Source organism: Triticum urartu, chromosome 2A (assembly GCF_056163025.1).
Source record: "Triticum urartu cultivar PI428250 chromosome 2A, HENAU_Tu73, whole genome shotgun sequence".
In the NCBI taxonomy this organism is placed as follows: domain Eukaryota; kingdom Viridiplantae; phylum Streptophyta; class Magnoliopsida; order Poales; family Poaceae; genus Triticum; species Triticum urartu.
Window position 1 is genome coordinate 718,152,607 of NC_141874.1, and position 22,776 is coordinate 718,175,382.

Here is a 22,776-nt window from a genome sequence, read left to right on the forward strand (position 1 = left end):
CTCTTTTTTTCGTCCGGAGTCTCATCCCGACTTGTGGGGGAATCATAGTCTCCATCATCCTTTCCTCACTTGGGACAATGCTCCAAAAATGATGATCATCACACTTTTATTTTCTTACAACTCAACAATTACAACTCGATACTTAGAACAAAATATGACTCTACATGAATGCCTCCGGCGGTGTACCAGGATATGCAATGAATCAGGAGTGATATGTATGAAAGAATTATGAACGGTGGCTTAGCCACAAATACAATGTCAACTACATGGTCATGCAAAGCAATATGACAATGATGAAGCATGTCATAATAAACGTAACGGTGGTATGTTGCATGGCAATATATCTCAGAATGGCTATGGAAATGCCATGATAGGTATGGTGGCTGTTTTGAGGAAGGTATATGGTGGGTGTATGATACCGGCGAAAAGTGCGCGGTATTAGAGAGAGGCTAGCAATGGTGGAAGGAAGAAGGGTGCGTATAATCCATGGACTCAACATTAGTCATAAAGAACTCATATACTTATTGCAAAAATCTACAAGTTATCAAAGCAAAGTATTACGCGCATGCTCCTAGGGGGATAGATTGGTAGGAAAAGACCATCGCTCGTCCCCGACCGCCACTCATAAGGAAGACAATCAATAAATAAATCATGCTCCGACTTCATCACATAACAGTTAACCATACGTGCATGCTACGGGAATCACAAACTTTAACACAAGTATTTCTCAAATTCAAAACTACTCAACTAGCATGACTCTAATATCGCCATCTTCATATCTAAAAACAATTATCAAGCATCAAACTTCTCATAGTATTCAACACACTCATAAGAATTTTTCTTTTACTAATCTTGTATGCCTATTATTGTTAAAGCAAACTACCATGCTGTTTTGTAAGACTCTCAAAATAATATAAGTGAAGCATGAGAGACCATTAGTTTCCATAAAAGGAAATCACCACCGTGCTCTAAAAGATATAAGTGAAGCACTAGAGCAAAAACTATATAACTCAAAAGATATAAGTGAAGCACATATAGTATTCTAATAATTTCCGAATCATGTGTGTCTCTCTCAAAATGTGTGTACAGCAAGTATGATTGTAGTAGACTAAAAATCAAAGACTCAAATCATACAAGACGCTCCAAGAAAAACACATATCATGTGGTGAATAAAAATATAGCTCCAAGTAAAGTTACTGATGGAAGTAGACGAAAGAGGGGGTGCCTTCCAGGGCATCACCAAGCTTTGGCTTCTTGGTGTCCTTGGTTTATCCTGGGGGTGCCGTGGGCATCACCAAGCTTAGTCTCTTGCCACTCCTTGTTCCATAATCCATCAAATCTTTCACCCAAAACATGAAAACATCACAACACAAAACTTAGCAGAAAATCTCGTGAGCTCCGTTAGCAAAACAAAACAAAGACCACTTCAAGGTACTTTAATGAACTCATTCTTTATTTATATTGGTGTTAAACCTACTGTATTCCAACTTCTCTATGGTTTATAAACTCTTTTACTAGCCATAGATTCATCAAAATAAGCAAACAACACACGAAAAATGGAATCTGTTAAAAACAGAACAGTCTGTAATAATCTGTAACTAACTTAAACTTCTGCAACTCCAAAACATCAGCCAAAATAGGAAGACCTAGGAAATTTGTTTATTGATCAGCAGCAATTGGAATCAATATTTTATCACGTTCTGGTGATTTTTAACAATTATTTTTGTGAACAGAAAGTTTCTGGAATTTTCTGCAAGATCAAATAACTAACATCCAAGAAGATCCTATAGGTTTAACTTGGCACAAACACTAATTAAAACATAAAAACACATCAAACCAGAGGCTAGAACAAAAATTTATACCTAAACAGAAGCAAAAAGCAAAAAACTAAAAATAAAATTGGTTGCCTCCCAACAAGCGCTATCGTTTAACGCCCCTAGCTAGGCATAAAAGCAAGGATAGATCTAGATATTGCCATCTTTGGTGGGCAATCCATAAGTGGCTCTGATGATAGATTCATATGGTAATTTTATTTTATTTCTAGGGAAGTGTTCCATGCCTTTCTTTAATGGAAATTGGAATCTAATATTCCCTTCCTTCATATCAATAATTGCACCAATCGTTCTAAGGAAAGGTCTACCAAGAATAATAGGACATGAAGGATTGAAATCTATATCAAGAACGATAAAATCTACGGGCACATAGTTACTATTTGCAACAACAATAACATCATTAATTCTTCCCATATGTTTCTTAATAGTGGAATCCGCAAGGTGCAAGTTTAAATATCAATCATCAAAATCACGGAAACCTAATAAATCGCACAAAGTTTTTGGAATTGTGGACGCACTAGCACCCAAATCACACAAAGCATAGGATTCATGATCTTTAATATTAATTTTAATAGTAGGTTCCCACTCATCATAAAGTTTTCTAGGGATAGAAACTTCCAACTCAAGTTTTTCTTCATAAGATTGCATCAAAGCATCAACAATATGTTTGGTAAAAGCTTTATTTTGACTATAAGCATGAGGAGAATTTAGCACGGATTGCAACAAGGAAATACAATCTATCAAAGAGCAATTATCATAATTAAATTCCTTGAAATCCAAAATAGTGGGTTCATTAATATCTAATGTTTTGATTTCTTCAATCCCACTTTTATCAATTTTAGCATCAAGATCTAAAAAATCCGAATTTTTGGAACGCTTCTAGGTAAAGGTGGGTCATATTCAGTCCCATCATCATCAAGATTCATATTGCGAAACAAAGATTTAGTAGGGGACACATCAATAACTTTTAGATTGTCATCTTTATTTTCAAAGTTCTCCGGTTTAGCGGCCATCTTATTAACTAAGGTAGCCTGCTTATCCGATATTTCAGCTATCAACTTCTCAAGACGAGCAATTTGGGATCACAAACCATCAAATTCTTTAGACATATCATCGAGCTCTTTATTCATATAACTCATAAAGCTTTTTTGTTCCTTAAGCTCATTTCTGAAGAAATTATTAAGCTCAAATTGCAAAACCATAAAACTCCTAACGTTGCTTTCGATCTCTTCTAACCATTAAGGTGAAGATCACCAAATCTAGGTAGAGCCGTTGTGACAAACAAGCAGTCCAACACACGAGCAAACAAGAGACAGGCAAAAGGAGGCAAACGGAAAAGAGAGGGCAAATAAAATGGCAAGGGTGAAGTGGGGGAGAGTGAGGGAGTCCTGGATTAGGGGGTGTTCGGGTAGCCGGACTATACCTTCGGCCGGACTCCTGGACTATGAAGATACAAGATTGAAGACTTCGTCCCATGTCCGGATGGGACTTTCCTTGGCGTGGAAGGCAAGCTTGGCGACGCGGATATTCAAGATCTCTTACCATTGTAATCGACTCTATGTAACCCTAACCCTATCCGGTGTCTATATAAACCAGAGGGTTGTAGTTCGTAGGCAATCAACTCCATATACAACAATCATACCATAGGCTAGCTTCTAGGGTTTAGCCTCCTTGATCTCGTGGTAGATCTACTCTTGTACTACCCATATCATCAATATTAATCAAGCAGGACGTAGGGTTTTACCTCCATCAAGAGGGCCCGAACCTGGGTAAAACATCGTGTTCCCTGCCTCCTGTTACCATCCGGCCTAGACGCACAGTTCGGGACCCACTACCCGAGATCCGCCTGTTTTGACACTGACATTGGTGCTTTCATTGAGAGTTCCTCTGTGCCGTCGCCTTTAGGCCCGATGGCTCCTTTGACCATCAACAACGATACGATCCAGGGTGAGACTTTTCTCCCCGAATAGATCTTCGTCTTCGGCGGCTTCGCTCTGCGGGCCAATTCGCTCGGCCACCTAGAGCAGATCAAAAGCGACGCCCCTGGCCATCAAGTCGGGTTTGGAAGCTTAAACTACACGGCTGACATCCGCGGAGACTTGATCTTCGACGGGTTCGAGCCACGGCCAAGTGCGCCGCACTATCTCGAGGGGCATGATCTAGCTCTGCCTCCGGACAGTGCCCTGGAGGCCGCACACACATCGGGTCCGACCCCTAACTCGGAGCCTATTGCGCCAATCGAGGATGAGCGGTTGGACATCACCTCGGGGGCTTCAATCTCAAAGGCGATCGAGCCGAACGCTAGCCCCGCACTCTGCATGATCCGTGACTCCGAGCATCCGGACTCCTTTCCGAACTCCGAACCCCCCGCGCCCCTGCTGATCGAATCCGATTGGGCGCCGATAATGGAGTTCAGCGCCGTAGACATCTTTCAGCACTCGCCTTTTGGCGATATCCTGAACTCCCTCAAGTCTCTCTCCTTATCAGGAGAGCCCTGGCCGAACTACGGTCAATGAGGATGGGATACGGACGATGGAGAAATTCAAAGCCCACCCACCACCCACTTGGTAGCCACTGTCGACAATTTAAACGACGTGCTCAACTTCGACTCCGGAGATATCGACAGCATGGATGACGATGCAGGATAGCCACCTCATCTCACGATGTGTACATGGTGGATACCCCTAAAGGAAGCGACAATGAGGAAAAAGGGGATGGGATGGGAGAACGACTCCCCGAAAAGCAATCAAAGTGTCGGCGTAAACACCGACCCAAGCCCCGCTTCGACAAAAACCCAGCCATAGAGCAGGACGAGCCGGTAGACGACGAGCAGGCCTTAGAGCAACCGTCCAAACAAGGCAACACGGATAGAGAAACCGAACATCCCTCCTCCGGCGAAAACGGCATTCCGGACGACCTCACGCCGGATAAACCTATGGAGCAGAAGAATCTCCACGAGAGGCTCGTTGCAACTGCACGCAGCCTAAAAAAGCAGAAGCGGAAGCTAAAATAGCAGAAGATGCACTCCGGATTAGATGGAGCAAAGTAATCAATACCGCAGATAAATACGGCGACAGTCGCCGCACTAAAAGCTATCCGAAAAGAAAGGTACTGCCTGAATTCGACGAAGAGGCCCTAGAGCCCTCACATTCAAAAAATGAGAAAGCCACACGGTCGGATAGACGACCCCATAAAGCGGCAAGCGGCGCCGCACCTAAATCGGCATGCGACCCACTTAAGGATTCGCATCATGGCCCAGTCAGGTCCATTTATGGGCCAAGAAAGCAAGCTCTCGTAAGCAACGCTATGAAGCCATCATCAGAATCCGGCACACCCAAATACAGGGGCGCCGCACACCCCCTATGTTTCACCGATGAGGTCCTGAACTATGAATTTCCAGAGGGATTCAAACCCGTACACATAGAGGCATATGATGGAACAACAGACCCTGGAGTTTGGATCGAGGATTATATCCTCCACATACACATGGCTAGAGGAGATGATCTCCACGCCATAAAATATTTACCCCTTAAGCTTAAAGGGCCAGCCCGGCATTGGCTTAAAAGCCTTCCCGAAAACATAATTGGAAGCTGGGAAGAGCTCGAGGATGCTTTCCGAGCAAACTTTCAAGGGACCTATGTCTGCCCTCCGGATGCAGACGATCTTAGTCACATAACTCAACAACCCGGAGAATCAGCTCGGCAGTTCTGGAATAGATTCCTCACTAAAAAGAATCAGATAGTCAACTGTCCGGACGCCGAAGCCTTAGCAGCTTTCAGGCATAACGTCCGAGACGAATGGCTCGCCAGACACCTCGGCCAAGAAAAGCCAAGAACAATGGCCGCACTAACAAGCCTCATGACCCGCTTTTGTGCAGGGGAGGACAGCTGGTTGGCAAGGTGCAGCCCCAGCGACCCAAGTACATCCGAAATTAGTGATGGAAACGGAAAACCGCGACGCAACATGTACCATTGCTGGACTAAGGACAAAAGTCCGAAGAGCACGGCAGTCAATGCCGGATTCAAAGGCTCACGACAAAATCAGGCAAAATCGCCCCCACGGGATAACAGGGACGATCCATCCAACCTAAATAAAATCCTGGACAGGATATGTCAGATACACAGTACTCCCAGGAAGCCTGCTAACCATACCCACAGAGACTGTTGGGTTTTCAAACAATCCGGCAGACTCAATGCCGAACACAAGGGGCTCGACACACCAAGCGAAGACGAGGACGAACCCCAAAAGCAGAGCACCAGGAAACAAAAGAACTTCCCACAAGAAGTAAAAACAGTGAACTCACTTCACATAACAAAACGTGCGGCGCCCGTAAAGGTACGCACCACACGGCCCATCCCCAAAGGGTCCTGCCACTGGTTGTCAAAACCGATCATCTTCGATCATCTAGATTATTCTAGAAATATCAAGAATGTAGGCTGGACTGCCTTGATACTCGACCCAATAATTGGCGGACTCCACTTTTCAAATGTCCTTATGGACGGCGGCAGTGGACTAAACCTGATATATTAGGATACAATCCAGCACATGGGGATAAACCCAGCAAGAATCCACCACAGCAAAACCTCCTTTCAAGGGGTAATACCTGGTCCGGACACCCATTGTATGGGTTTTCTCCGGCTCGAAGTCATATTCGGCTCTGTCGATAACTTCTGCCGCGAAAAGCTGACCTTCCATATCGTCCCGTTCTCAAGTCGCTATCAAGCACTACTGGGACGCGAAGCTTTCGCTCGCTTTAACGCAATACCGCATTATGCATCTCTTACGCTTAAGATGCCCGGTCCATGAGGCATCATCTCTTTGAAGGGGAAGCACTAAAGTGCTCCTCCCCAAGCGGAGGACTGTGCGGCCGCTTTGACAGCCCCACAGCAAAATGGCCTCACCGGCCAAAAAACTTCGAAATAGGTCATTCAAGACCACGAACGCGGATAGACGAGTTCGGTGCAAAATCATCATTGATGCAAGCCTAGAGGCCACATACCCCCGCACTAGGGGCTCCACGCATATACAATAAGAGACAATAAAGCTCAATCTTATATATTTTAATTTATACTTTGTTTATTTTAAACTTTTTCGGCACGACCCGTTTTCAACTCAGTTCCTCTCTTTTACAGATGAACGTCATGCGGCGCCCGTCCAGGATACGGCACAACGGAGACACAGGCGCAGACGTGCATTAGGGACCCGTCCTAAAGGATTCTTTTTAGATTAAGACCCTGCGTAAACCTTTTTTACTGTCTCTTATTGCTACACATCCCCTGGTTTTTTCTTTCTGATATAACCAAGGAGGAGGCTGGCATCTTGGCACGTGGCCATGTCAGAATTTTTGCACGTACCTGGACACTAGGGGCTTTTTTAATAATAAAGAGTGTCGTTTCGCCCGCACTCATAAAGACCGAACACCTTAGGGAGTGTTCGGCGTCGCGAGTTTTGGCATTATATGCATCAGCTCCGAATCATGTCTTTGGTCAAATGTTGGGTTGCCCGGCTCCTAAGTTCGACTACCTTACGTTCCGCTCTATCGGCTAAGGTAGCACCAGGAGAACTACTGCGATTGTGCCCCGGTTCGGCCGGGCGAGCACCTCAGTAGAGAAAGCCGAAAACTGACTGTCATGATGTAGCGTGAGACTGGTTAGCCACTCGATGACCTATCGGAATCTATCAGATTCCTCCGCTTTAACGAAGGGCCACTTCCCGGTCAGGCACATACGCGCCCCAAACTCGGGCGAGCGCAGTCGCCACCAAGGGGCTACGTAAATAGTCTCACTGTCAAGCTCCTATGGCTAAGTGAAAGTGTTAAAGCATTATAGTCCGGTTGCCTAGCCCGCTGCGCCATCACCTCCTTTGTAGGACCAAGACGGTGGGTTAAGTGTGAAAATGCGTCTTCTGCGAGCACCCCTGCACTATGTGCGTGGGGGCTGAATCCAACGACTGCCATCTTTCAGATTTTGTATATATATATATCTTAAAATGGCCGCACAGGAGGTGTTCCCAATACTTGAAGGCACAAGTATAAAAAGGCCACTAGAGTTTATCAAAATATTACATTATAATTACATATGCTATCATAACATAGCATCTTTCGAGCACTGCGTCTCTATTACACGAGCGCCTTCAAGGACTTCCTGAAAATAGTGCTCGGAGGGTACTCGGCTTTTGTCCGAATCTCGGGACGCAACAATGGAGGTCTCCATCTCCGCCCAGTATGTCTTGACACGGGCAAGAGCCATCCTTGCGCCCTCTATGCATGCTGACCTCTTCATTGCATTAATACGCGGCACCGCGTCAAGGAATTGCTGCACCAAGCTGAAATAACTCTTCGGCTCCGATCTCCCCGGCCACAGATGACCCATGACGTACTTCATGGTGAGTCCGGACAACCTATTCAGTTCGTCCCATTGAGCCAAACGATCGTCCACTGCCAGCGGAAGCTCTGGATTGTGAAACTGCGACCAGAAAAGCTTTTCCACTTCACGATCTTTCTGATCTCGAATGTGTTCGGTCGCATCAGCAGCACTCGCTGCCAAATCCAGATAGGTATCCTCCACACTCCACATCCGGTCCAACGGAGCAAACTTCGGATCGCAAAATTTCCTTCGCAGCATAAAGGGCTTTCCAGCCGCAATCTGTTCGGCCTGACGCAGCTCCTCCTTCGCAGCTCTCATCGCAGAGCGCGCGTCCTTGGCATTGGAAACGGCCTTCTCTAAGACCGTCTGTTTCGCCTGGTCTTCTTTCTCAAGAAGTCTGCAACATTCTGCAGCACTCTTTAACTTTTCGGCCATCTCGCCCATCTCTTCCTTGCTTCGGCAATGAGCAGCCTGTTCGGCTCTCAGCTCTTCAAGGGCTTTCTTGGTAGCCGCATCACTTTCTCTGGCTTGTTCTTTAGCTCGGGCAAGTTCTTCCCTAAGACTCTCCACGGCGGCCGCACCATCTGTGTCAAGCATACACATCGTAAGACACTGGCATAAAACTCTTCTTACCTGATGCCGCCCAAGGAATTACATACCTTGAGCCTCATCAAGCCGCTTGTTGACAAGCGCGACGTCGGCATCTGCCACGTCCAGTTGCCGCTTTAGTTCGGCAAAATCATCAGTTCGGCTCGATTCCGGACACCCTGCCGCCTACATTCAAAGGCGACATCTTAGACCTGGGACTATGATCCTCCGCGTGCCGTCATTTCTTGACGACGCGCAGAGTCTCAGGGGCTACTATCTACACAGGGCGCATCTTATTCATGCGCAACTGACAAAAGTGTACATTATCTAATGTACCTCAAAACCCGTCAGTAAACTTTTGACGGCCTCATGCAATCCGCTCTCTGCGGATGAGATCCTTTCAATCACCGTGCCCATCAATGCACGGTGCTCCTCCGAGATAGAAGCTCGCCCCAGCAGAATCTTTAGCTCCTCCGGCCGAGCACCAGACGGTGCCGGACTTGTCCCACGACCTCTTTCGAAGGCCGGACGCGGAGAACCTCGGGGGGCCACATAGCTATCTTCCGCCCCTGCCGGATTCGGAGAAACCCTCCGTGACGACACCTCAGGGTCGCCCGCCTCACTAGGCGGCACGGCAGGGGGAGGCGTCCCACTCTCCATCATCTCCGGAAGGAGATCCCCCGAAGACGAGCTCTGCTGAGAAGGGCTGAGGTCCGAGCTACAAGGTAAAAATTTGGTTAATCTTCTCAGATCTAAATCAAGGATTTCCCTCATCCCTCAAAAGGAAAATCTTTCTCTACTTACGGCTCGCTGGAGGGCTGATCCCCTTGAGGGCGTAGTCCGGCCGAGGAACTCCCCGGCGTCGGACCCTCTGACGAGGATTTTTTCCCCCGCTTCGAGGCCATGGTTTCCGGGTCGTCAGAGGCGGCTCTCTTCTTCCCCTTAGGAGAGGAATTGGCGGTTCCTCCCTTCGGAGCAGCCTCCTTCGAGGAGGCCATAGTTTCCTTGTCCTCCCCCTTGCTTCCCTCCAAAGGCATTATCTCCAGCATCCTGACCAGCACGGGATCCGGCCTGGTTTCGGGAAGGGGAGCCGGACACCTGATCAGCTTTGCCTTCGCTATCCACTCATGTTTTAAAGGATGGCTCTTTTAGGGGCAAGTTTTTGACAATTATACGGATAGAAGGTCCGGGCACAAGGTTGCTTACTTGAGTATCCGGGCGATTGCAACTTAGGCATGCGTCCTCGGTTAAATCCGGACACATCTCTCGTGATCCGAAGAACAGTTTATACATCTCCGCGGCGTTGCGCCCATGAAATTCTGGAGAGCTCGCGGTCCCTCTGGATTAAACTCCCACAGGCGAAGGGAGCGACATTTGCCGGGAAATATTCGGCGAATCAGCATGACCTGCGTCACCTTGACCAGGCTGAGGTCTCCTTCCAAGAGATCCTCAATGCGGCCCTGTAACAAGGGCACGTCTTTGGGCAAACCCCAATCTAACCCTCTGTTAACCCATGACGCTAGCTGTGGGGGGGGGGACCTGAGCGAAAGGCAGGAAGCGCCACCCACTTGGTGCTCCGGGGAGTGGTGATATAAAACCACTCTCGTTGCCACAAGCCTAGCTCCTCTTGAAAAGAGCCCTCTGGCCATGGAGCATCAGCATTTTTGCTTATAACAGCGCCTCCGCACTCTGCGTGCCGTCCCTTGATCATCTTCGGCTCCACTTTGAAAGTCTTGAGCCATAATCCAAAGTGAGGGGTAACACGGAGGAACGCTTCGCAAACAACAATAAACGAGGAGATATGGAGGATGGACTCCGGAGCTAAGTCGTGAAATTCCAGCCCGCAATAAAACAGCAGTCCCCTCACAAAGGGATCCATCTGGAAGCCTAACCCCCGAAGGAAGTGAGACACGAACACTATGCTCTCATCGGGCTGGGGACTGGGGATAGCCTGCCTTTGAGCAGGCAACCTGTGCGAAATTTCGGCGGTCAAGAACTTAGCCTCTCTCAACTTTAGCACGTCCTCCTCCATGACAGAGGAGGGCATCCATCGGCCTTGAAGGTCGGAACCGGACATTGTCGAAGGTCTGAGACGCCCGGAATCTGGAGCCTGGGGTGTTGGAACTCGAGGCGACGGGCGAACTTGTTTTGGGATTGGAGAAAAGGAGTAAGGCCCTAGTCTCTTTATAAGAGGTTGAATACCAGGAGCCCTCCCCGTAACCGTTTGGGACTCGCCTTTAATCGAGAAAACATGCTAACGGGCACGATTGGGTTACCCAAGTCCGTATTGATGAGAATCCCGTAAAAGGGGGCACACAATCTCTGCCTTGACAAGACGTGTCAAGGAAACTGCCTCGCAAAACAAGATGAGGTGGAAAAGTGAAAACGATTCGAGTAAAGGACTTGGCTGTAGTGCGATGATGCACTGCGGAATACGTCAGCAGATTTGATTTGTGTTAATATTATTCTCTCTATGGCAATATGTGGAAGCTTATTTTGCAGAGCCGGACACTACTCTTGGTGTTTACAATCTTCTATGAAGGACTTGGAGGAGGAACCCGCCTTGCAATGCCGAAGACAATTTGCGCGCCGGACTCATCGTCATTGAAGCCTGGTTCAGGGGCTACTGAGGGAGTCCTGGATTAGGGGGTGTTCGGGTAGCCGGACTATACCTTCGGCCGGACTCCTGGACTATGAAGATACAAGATTGAAGACTTCGTCCCGTGTCCGGATGGGACTTTCCTTGGCGTGGAAGGAAAGCTTGGTGACGCAGATATTCAAGATCTCTTACCATTGTAACCGACTCTATGTAACCCTAACCCTATCCGGTGTCTATATAAACCGGAGGGTTGTAGTCCGTAGGCAATCAACTCCATATACAACAATCATACCATAGGCTAGCTTCTAGGGTTTAGCCTCCTTGATCTCGTGGTAGATCTACTCTTGTACTACCCATATCATCAATATTAATCAAGCAGGACGTAGGGTTTTACCTCCATCAAGAGGGCCCGAACCTGGGTAAAACATCGTGTTCCCTGCCTCCTGTTACCATCCGGCCTAGATGCACAGTTCGGGACCCACTACCCGAGATCCGCCGGTTTTGACACCGACAGAGAGGAAAACGAGAGGTAAATGGAAAATAATGTTATGCGGGAGATAAGGGTTTGTGATGGGTACTTGGTATGTTGACTTTTGCGTAGACCTCCCCGGCAATGGCGCCAGAAATCCTTCTTGCTACCTCTTGAGCACTGCGTTGGTTTTCCCTTGAAGAGAAAAGGGTGATGCGGCAAAGTAGCATAAGTATTTCCCTCAGTTTTTGAGAACCAAGGTATCAATCCAGTAGGAGGCTACGCGCGAGTCCCTCGCACCTACACAAACAAATAAATCCTCGCAACCAACGCGATAAGGGGTTGTCAATCCCTACACGGTCACTTACGAGAGTAAGATCTGATAGGTATGATAGTAAAATATTTTTGGTATTTTTATGATAATGATGCAAAGTAAAATAAAAGCAAAGTAAAAAGCAACGGAAACAACTAAGTGTTGGAAGATTAATATGATGGAAAATAGACCCGGGGGCCATAGGTTTCACTAGTGGCTTCTCTCAAGAGCATAAATATTTTACAGTGGGTGAACAAATTACTGTTGAGCAATTGACAGAATTGAGCATAGTTATGAGAATATCTAGGTATGATCATGTATATAGGCATCACGTCCGAGACAAGTAGACCGACTCCTGCCTACATCTACTACTATTACTCCACACATCGACCGCTATCCAGCATGCATCTATTGTATTAAGTTCATAAGAACAGAGTAACGCTTCAGGCAAGATGACATGATGTAGAGGGATAAATTCATGCAATATGATAAAAACCCCATCTTGTTATCCTCGATGGCAACAGTACAATACGTGCCTTGCTGCCCCTACTGTCACTGGGAAAGGACACCGCAAGATTGAACCCAAAGCTAAGCACTTCTCCCATTGCAAGAAAGATCAATCTAGTAGGCCAAACCAAACTGATAATTCAAAGAGACTTGCAAAGATAACCAATCATACATAAAAGAATTCAGAAGATTCAAATATTGTTCATAGATAAAATTGATCATAAACCCACAATTCATCGGTCTCAACAAACACACCGCAAAAGAAGATTACATCAAATAGATCTCCACGAGAGAAGGGGAGAACATTGTATTGAGATCCAAAAAGAGAGAAGAAGCCATCTAGCTAATAATTATGGACCCGAAGGTCTGAGGTAAACTAATCACACTTCATCGGAGAGGCTATGGTGTTGATGTAGAAGCCCTCCGTGATGGATGCCCCCTCCGGCGGAGCTCCGGAACAGGCCCCAAGATGGGATCTTGTGGGTACAGAAGGTTGCGGCGGTGGAATTAGGTTTTTTGTTTCGTATCTGATCGTTTGGGGGTACGTAGGTATATATAGGAGGAAGGAGTACGTCGGTGGAGCAACATGGGGCCCACGAGGGTGAAGGCACGCCCAGGGGGTAGGCGCGCCCCCCTACCTCGTGGCTTCCTGCTTGATTTCTTGACGTAGGGTCCAAGTCCTCTAGATCATGTTCGTTCCGAAAATCACGTTCCCGAAGGTTTCATTCCGTTTGGACTCCGTTTGATATTCTTTTTGTGCGTTACTCTAAAATAGGCAAAAAAACAGCAATTCTGGGCTGGGCCTCCGGTTAGTAGGTTAGTCCTAAAAATAATATAAAAGTGGATAATAAAGCCCAATAATGTCCAAAACATAAGATAATATAGAATGGAGCAATCAAAAATTATAGATACGTTGGAGACGTATCATTAACTCGTAAAAAGAATGAGCTTCAAGTCTAGGCATAATTTTAGGATGGAACAGTATCGGAATCCCACCCTATGCCGACGGCCCTGGCCGTCGGCATAGCCATGATTCCCGTCGGGACAGGCCTATGCCGACGGCCCCCGACGGCATAGGGCCGTCGGCAACATATTCGTCGGCGTAGCCCGGGAGGCCGTCGGCATAGAAAGGCCATCGGCATAGGACCTATCTAGACGGTGTCCGTACACCTATGCGACGGCCCTAGCCGTCGGCAACTTTCCCGCCTAACGGCGGACGCCGTCAAGTGCTGACCAACGGCTACTCACTACGTGGCGCATCTATGCCGACGGCCTAGCGGTCGGCTTAGTTTGAAACTATGCCGACAGCTAGCCCGTCGGCATAGATGTGCCACGTGGCGAGCAGGCGTTACTCCTGGGGCAGGGCTATGCCGACGGCCCAGCCGTCGGCCTAGTTTGAATCTACGCCGACGGCTGTGCCGTCGGCATTGCCCTGCCTCAGGAGCGCCCAGTTGCTGGCACGTGGCGGCTATGCCGACGGCATAGTTTGTATTTGATTTTTTTTCTTTTTTCTGTTTGTTTTCAAATCAATTCAATTCAAATATACAGCAGATATATGTGATGGAAATAGACATACAGAACAAATCTAAGTATCTTCCGGCACCGTCACAACAATATATGCATAAGCATCATCACAATCAACATAAACATAACCATAAGCATATAACAAGTCATCTAAAGAAACATAAGCATAAGCACACAAGTAACCGAAAGGCTTAAGCGCCAGGACTTCGAGCACCGCGGAGGTCGTCACCGCCAAGACCGCTGAAGCACAGGTCATCACTGCTAGCGGCAGCGCTACCGCCAAGACTGCCTCCACCTCCGCCTCTGCCTCCGCCTCCGTGGATCGGAGTGGTCGGACTCTGTGACTCCGGAGTGCTGCGAAGACCACCGCCAACGGTTGATCCACCGGTTCCCTGGATGTTGAAAAGACATATTAACGGGATATATGACTGTGTTGAAAGGCATGATATGCTTTGGGTGAATAGATTGGGGATGAACTAACCGGTGAGGGGCCAGCGTTCTGTGCCACAAACTCCTCAAAGGTAAGCAACCTTAGTTGTGCTGGAGGACATTCTGCTGGTTGCAATTGAGGACACCTGCCGGCCGCCATTTCCTGAAAAGCGTGCTGCATCAGGTGATCCCTCTGCTCATGGTATGCATAAAGGCTCTCGTGCCATGCCATGGTCTCCTAGCGAGTGTACTCCATGTAGGCCTACGGTATGACATGATGGAACTCATAAAACTACTAAATGCGGAAAATAAAGTGAGCAATGAAAATAATAGGGAAAATACTTACAGATTGCCGCTCCTGAAAGAGGGACTGTAACTGTGCACTGGTCATTGGCGTGCTCGTGCGTTGGCTCGGGCTCGGATCGATCCCACGGAGCTGTGTGTAGGAGATAGTAGGAGTGATGACAGCATCGAGAACCGCCTCCCGACCGTGCTCCTTGGGCCCCATGCCCACCACCACCCTATCGTCCAGATCCTCCGCAATGGGGTCAGGTGTGTCAGGATGTAACCTCAGATACCCATCGGAGTAGGCCTTCTTCCTCTGCGCGGTCTTCTTGTCGTAGTACTTGGGCTCGCCAGGCTTGGGGTCCTTCTGCGTATGGGCGATCTCCCACGCCTGCATGTGTGAGAGCGGCCGCTTCAGTTTCTCCTCCTGCACCACCAAACAGAGGTTAGTCATACATAAGAAAGTGACGGTAAATAGAAGAAGAAGAATGTTTAATGGGGTTAGTCATACATTAAGTGTCTTGTGGAGAAAGTGGTTTCGGTTTCCCTGAGCATGTACTCCCTCCTTCCCTCGGTTAGCCTTGTTTTTGATGCTCGTAGCCGCCCAGGCTCCAGCCTTATCACACCAAAGATCCACCAATGTCGCCCAGGACTCGTCTTTTCCATAACACCAATTTGGACACACCTACATAATGAAAGCATAATGTCATGTCAACACGAAACGGTGAAATGTACCACAAACATCGGAATGAAAAATCATTTATACTTACCGCCAAGTACTCGGGCCTCTCCAAGGTAATGCCCATCCTCCGTGCTTCTTCCTTGGTGATCTTCACACCAAAAGCGTCGTGATAGTATGTCGAGATGGCCACATAGCGCACCTCGTACTGCATCTGGCGGGCCTTCTTCTTGCATTGGCGCAGGACGATCTGGTCGGCTCTGGCCCTGTGCTCCGGAAGAACTCGATAGAATTTTTACAATCATGCATGAAACAAGAATGGAAGAAGCCATGAGTTAAATCATTCATGAAACTAGAATGGACTTGTGCTTCTGAACTGAACTCACCCAGAAAGTAGTGATCACGGCATTGGCATGGGTCCCATGGTCCGCATGGAGGGCCGCTTCCCAGTGGTCCCAGCTCGTGGCCAAAACCCGATGGTTCGGGTGCCTGACTGGATCCGGACAGTACAACCCCGGCCAGTGTAACTTCAGCAAGATGGTGATGAGGCCGTTGGGAATACAAACCCCTTTAGAATATATCCAGTTGCTGCAAGAGAATGAATTATTAGCATGTGACAAGCAAAATAAATAACAACCGGAATGAACATGTGACAAGCAAAATAATGAAATTATTATAAAGTGGCACTTACTCTTTCCCCGTGGGCTCAATGAGCCACTTCTGCTCTTCAGTAGCAGGAATCTTCTTTGGTAGCTTTGCGTTACCACGCAGCCACCCCTTGTTGCCAACCCCCTCCCACCACCACCATCATCCCCGCCACCACCCTCCTCCTCGCCTGCCTCCCCCTCCCCAACCTCGCACTCCTCCTCCTCCTCCTCCTCCTCGCCTTGCTCCTCCTCGCCTGCCTCCTCCTCCACCTCCTCCTCGGCCCCATCCTGAACCTCCTCCTCCTCCTCATCCTCGTCCTCCTCCTCGCCAGAGGGTACCTCACTAGAGGAGGACCTCGAAGACAACACCCTTAAATCGGTGAGGGTGCGCTCTTTCTGGCCGCGACCACCTGTAGTGGCTCTCCCCCCACCACCTCACCCTCTAGGGGCTCTCCCCCCGCCCACTCCTCCTCTAGGGGCACCTCTCCCTCGACCTCCATGTGAGGATTCATCATCAAGTAGCCAGGGGAGGATTACGTGCTCGACCACTCCGACTAGGCAGGCCGACGACCTCGCGTAGGAAACGCACGCCGTCGGCCTTCCCCTTGCCCATGTTCCATGAACCTGCAATGAAAGAAGAATAAGCAATTAGTAAATTAATGAAATGAAGGAAAAGGCATAATAATAAGGAATAATAAACACATTAATAAAAATGCATAAAAAGGCATATTCCTAAACTATAGAAAAAAGACTTGAAACCTACATCTGCTAGAACCCATACAAATCATCACTGTTGTAACCTCTTTCTCGGTCGGTCTCATCATCACTATCAATCATATCATCTTCATTGTCTGATGGAGGTGGAGGCTATTCCTCGTTGTCAGCGTCTTGGTTTAACTTTTCTAGCATAAGTATGTCATTTTCATTGACAATGGTCTCACCATCATTCTGTGCATTGTCGTCGTTTGGATCCACATCATCATCATCACCCAATGGTCTAGCGTCATCGTTTCTAACCACATCATCATCATCAGGTTGCTCTTGATAGAACACTCCGTCGTATGTCATGGGGTTAATGTTGTAGTAATCATCTTCATTCGGGTCCAGTAGCTTACCATGTGGCGACACCTTGAACACAACTTCCCAACCCTTTAGGTACTCTTTCTGGCATGGGTAAGGCAGATAATATACTTGTGTAGCTTAGGTAGCCGCAATGAAGAGATCGACTCCGACATAGACAGTTGATGGTTTAACTTCGACCAAACCAATGGAAGGCGTATGTTTTACCCCCTCCCGCAGATCGAACCAGCGACATTTGAACACAGACAGACTTAGGGTCTCGCGCCCATTGCGGAGTTTAATCTCGTATATATTTTGTACCCTTCCATAGTACTCTACTGAATTTTGACCGGGGGTGTATAGTCCGGTATTTATAGTTTTGGGATCGGGCCGGCTGTTCTGGTGCTCCTCTGTATGGAAGCGATACCCATTCACATCATACTTTTTACATGTCATGACGGCAGGGTCAAAACCCATGGAAACCCATCTCAATTCGTCATCCATAGATATGTTCGGATCTTTTCCCTACAAGTATAATTGAAATTGCAGCGTGCATTAGTTTGGTTAACTAATAAATGTTGAATTAGGTATTTAATAGGGGAGTGTGGAAAATTACTTTCTCCATGAACCAAGCAACAAAATTTTTACGTCCAGGGTTTCCATGATGGAGAAGAGTAAGTGCCTCCGCCTTAGTAGGAGGATTCATTCCCGTCCATTCCTCTTGAATGAAATCACTAAAAAAAGAAAAGCGGTGTTAGATTGGGACTAAGTGAACATAGAACATGATTATGGGGAAGACATAAAGGAATGGTGTAGTGGTATTACCTCATCGACACTTCCTCAACTTCCTTGATGTTGTGCAAGATATAGAGCATGAGGTCCTCCCACTCTTGTCGTGGCATGTTATAAGATTTCGAGGCCCTAGCCCTCCCACCTTGCGCGTTGAATAGATGGAGTCTGGGTTGATACTTGGGCTCTTCTATATTGTATCGAGGCACCTTGTTATGCAGATGGGGAACGTGGTCTGGATAGTATGATGTCCTGAGGTCTGACACCTCCTCTAGGGGCACCTCTCCCTCGACCTCCCTGTGAGGAGTCATCATCAAGTAGCCGGGGGAGGATTACATGCTCGACCACTCCGACTAGGCAGGCCGACGACCTTGCGTAGGAAACCCACGCCGTCCGCCTTCCCCTTGCCTTTGTTCCATGAACCTGCATTGAAAAAAGAATAAGCAATTAGTAAATTAATGAAATGAAGGAAAAGGCATAATAATAAGGAATAATAAAAAAATTAATAAAAATGCATAAAAAGGCATATTCCTAAACTATAGAAAAAAAAACTTGATACGTACATATGCTAGAACCCATACAAATCATCACTGTTGTAACCTCTTTCTCGGTCGGTCTCATCATCACTATCAATCATATCATCTTCATTGTCTGATGGAGGTGGAGGCTATTCCTCGTTGTCAGCGTCTTGGTTTAACTTTTCTAGCATAAGTATGTCATTTTCATTGACAATGGTCTCACCATCATTCCGTGCATCGTCGTCATTTGGATCCACATCATCATCATCACCCAATGGTCTAGCGTCATCGTTTCTAACCACATCATCATCATCAGGTTGCTCTTGATAGAACACTCCCTCGTATGTCATGGGGTTAATGTTGTAGTAATCGTCTTCATTCGGGTCCGGTAGCTTACCATGTAGCGACACCTTGAACACAACTTCCCAACCCTTTAGGTACTCTTTCTGGCATGGGTAAGGCAGGTAATATACTTGTGTAGCTTGGGTAGCCGCAATGAAGAGATCGACTCCGGCATAGACAGTTGATGGTTTAACTTCGACCAAAACAATGGAAGGCGTATGTTTTGCCCCCTCCCGCAGATCAAACCAACAACATTTGAACACAGACAGACTTAGGGTCTCGCGCCCCTTGTGGAATTTAATCTCGTATATATTTTGTACCCTTCCGTAGTAGTCTACTGAATTTTGACCGGGGGTGTACACTCCGGTTTTTATAGTTTTGGGATCGGGCCGGCTGTTCTGGTGCTCCTCTGTATGGAAGCGATACCCATTCACATCATACTTTCTACATGTCGTGACGGCAGGGTCAAAACCCATGGAAACCCATCTCAATTCGTCATCCATAGATATGTTCGGATCTTTTCCCTACAAGTATAATTGAAATTGCAGCGTGCATTAGTTTGGTTAACTAATAAATGTTGAATTAGGTATTTAATAGGGGAGTGTGGAAAATTACTTTCTCCATGAACCAAGCAACAAATTTTTTACGTCCAGGGTTTCCATGACGGAGAAGAGTAAGTGCCTCCGCCTCAGTAGGAGGATTCATCCCCGTCCATTCCTCTTGAATGAAATCACTAAAAAAAAGAAAAGCGGTGTTAGACTGGGACTAAGTGAACATAGAACATGATGATGGGGAAGACATAAAGGAATGGTGTAGTGGTATTACCTCATCCACACTTCCTCAACTTCCTTGATGTTGTGCAAGATATAGAGCATGAGGTCCTCCCACTCTTGTCGTGGCATGTTATAAGATTTCGAGGCCCCATCCCTCCCACCTTGCGTGTTGAACAGATGGAGTCTGGGTTGATACTTGGGCTCTTCTATATTGTATCGAGGCACCTTGTTATGCAGATGGGGAACATGGTCTGGATAGTATGATGTCCTCAGGTATGACACCTCCTCTAGGGTAAGTGCCTTAGCTATGGAAGCTTCAATCTTAGCTTTGTTTCCACATTTTTGTCGGAGATGCTTGTTCTGTCTCTCAGGGCCGTACTGCCAGCGATTCTGCACAGCCCTCCCCCCCAACAATACCTTGTTTGCGAGGTGCAGAATGAGATGTGTCATCGGAGTAAAGAAGCCTGGCGGAAAGATCGTCTCTAACTTGACTATCAACTCCGGTGCCTTCTTATGCAATTTTTCAATCACGTCTTTACTTACTTCTTTAGCACAGAGCGTGCGGAAGAAATGTCTTAGCTCGGCAAGCACTCGCCAGACATGCTCGGGGACATAGCCTCGAACCATCACCGACATTATTCGCTCAATCCATACATGGTAGTCATGACTCTTCAGGCCGGTCACTTTGCCTGTTGAAAGATTGACTCCCTCACTTATATTCGATGCATAACCATCGCTGAACTTCAAAATGTGTTTCAGCCAGATAAGTACTTCCTTTTTTCTGGCGATTTAAGGACAAAGTCAGCATCTGGCTTGAACCAGTTTTTTCGATCGCCTCTGGGAGTCTTCATGTTTAGATGTGGTGTATCACACATTCTCTATTGATCGGCTCTAGCTTTAACGTTATCCTTTGTCTTATCAGGAATATTGAGAATCGTGTGGAAAAGGGACTCTGACACATTCTTTTCGGTGTGCATCACATCGATGTTGTAAGGAAGTTTGAGGTCCTTGAAATAGGGAAGCTGCGAGAAGGGGTAATGTGAGTCCATTTGTGCGTCTCACCATATCCCTTGAAGCCTTTGGCTTTGGATTTGCCTTTGCCTTTGACTTTAGGCTTGAGAGCTTTTAGCTGAGCAAGAACATCTGCCCCCGAAAATGTTGGAATCTCGGTTACTTCATGAACAACCCGGCCTTTCGTGAAGTTCTTCTTGTCTTCCCTGTCTGGATGGTTTGGAGGGAGGAACTGTCAATGCAGGTCAAAGGCTACATACTTGCCACCCTTACTCAGCCAAATCATTCGCAGAGCCTGCATGCACACTGGGCATGGCATCTACCCACTTGTACACCATCCGCAGAATAGAGCATAGCCAGGAAAGTCATGCATGCAATAGTGCAACCAAACTTTCATTAAGAAATTTCTCTGCAGATCCCAGTCGTATGTCAACCTCGGAAAGTACCAAGAATGGTGCAAATCATCCACCAGCGGCTGCATAAACACAACCAATTGCTTCCCCGGGTATTCAGGCCCTGGAATGATGAGTGACAAGAACATGGTCTTCCGTTGCATTAGGGCACCGGGAGGAAGATTGAGCGGAATTACAAACATGGGCCAACAGCTATATGGATTGGATGACATACCATATGGATTCAACCCATCACCTGATATGGCTATTCTGACGTTCCCAGCCTCGGCTGCTTCCTCAAGGTATTCTTCATCGAACGACTTCCATGCTTCGCCTTCCGATGGATGTACAATTTTTTTTGGATTGTACCTTATACCTTCCTTGTGCCACTTCATCATTTTGGCAGACTCCTTCGTGATGAAAAGGCACTGCAGTCTTTTTATAAAATCAAGATACTGAAGAACCTTAACAGGGATGGTTAGCTGCTTTTTCTCACCATCCTCACCGACCACCTCAATGTACCGAGACGAACCGCACTTCCTACAGTACTTGTCATCTGCATACTCGTGCCAAAACAAAAGGCAATTCTTCGGGCAAACATCTATTTTCTCATAATCCATAGAGAGTGCATTCATGATTTTCTTTGTATCGTACATGCTTTTCGGCAGTTCATGACCCTCAGGGAGGCTGTTAGCCCATACTCCCAGGAATACTTCGAAGTATTTCTGGCTACAGCCATACTCAGCCTTGACTGCAATCAGTTGCGAGATGGCATCCAGTTGAGATATTTTTGCACCCGCATAAAGAGGTTTCTTCGACGAGGCCAAGACCTCCAAGAAGGCCTTTGCGGTTACCTCCGGCTCCTCCGATTCATTCTCTAAAGGTGTCGCATTTGCCGTTTCGGCAACAATGACATCATCTAGCATGTCCCTAACCCCGGCGTCCTCATATCCATCGATGCGTTGTCGCATCACCTCCTCTCTACCACGGTCCTGCTCGGCTATGTTTATTGGCGACATGTCAAAGTTTGGCATATATCCGTGCGTGCGAAAGTGCTCAGTCATGTCCTTCTTATTTGTATGGTGACGTCTGGCACATCTCGCACAGGGGCATGGTGGGATAATTCTCATTGGACGACGAAATATCTCGTTCAAATACACATTGGTTTTCGCGATCCACTCTGATGTTACTCGATTCTGACAAATAAAACCACTATACATCCAGTGATTATCTACCATCCTCTGCTTTTTTTTGCAAGCCGCACAACATAACAAGGATTCACTTAAATTAACTACATCAAATTTTAATTTTCTACCGCGTTGAATCCACCTACATCTCTAATAGGTAAAGATGGGTCCTAATCCCACCTGAAGATGTGTAGATTGAGTACGTTCTCCATTCTACCCCGTTCCCAGAAAAAATTTCGGCAACACCTCCCCACTGTTCTCCAGATACACGTCTCAGCAAATAGCCGAGAGAATGTGCTCCGGAGAACAATGGGGAGGCGCCGCCGAAATCCTGTCTCGGAACAGGGTAGAACATGGAGAACATACCCAACCTACACATCCTCGGGCTGTCCGTGGAAAACGCTGTACAAACCAAAAGAGCTGGAGTGATAAATATGCAATTGAATGCATATTTAGCGATGCAACCCT

General features: G+C 47.1%; 1 protein-coding gene across 1 annotated transcript; it reads right to left on the minus strand.

The window, feature by feature from the left end:
- Positions 1 to 14,864: 14,864 nt before the first annotated feature.
- Positions 14,865 to 15,804, minus strand: LOC147987109 (uncharacterized). Its single transcript, XM_087542281.1, has 4 exons — positions 15,682 to 15,804; positions 15,423 to 15,596; positions 14,973 to 15,338; positions 14,865 to 14,888 (listed from the first exon to the last, which is right to left on the minus strand). The coding sequence occupies exons 1-4, from the start codon at positions 15,802 to 15,804 to the stop codon at positions 14,865 to 14,867; spliced, it is 687 nt and encodes a 228-aa protein (XP_087398407.1).
- Positions 15,805 to 22,776: the final 6,972 nt, after the last annotated feature.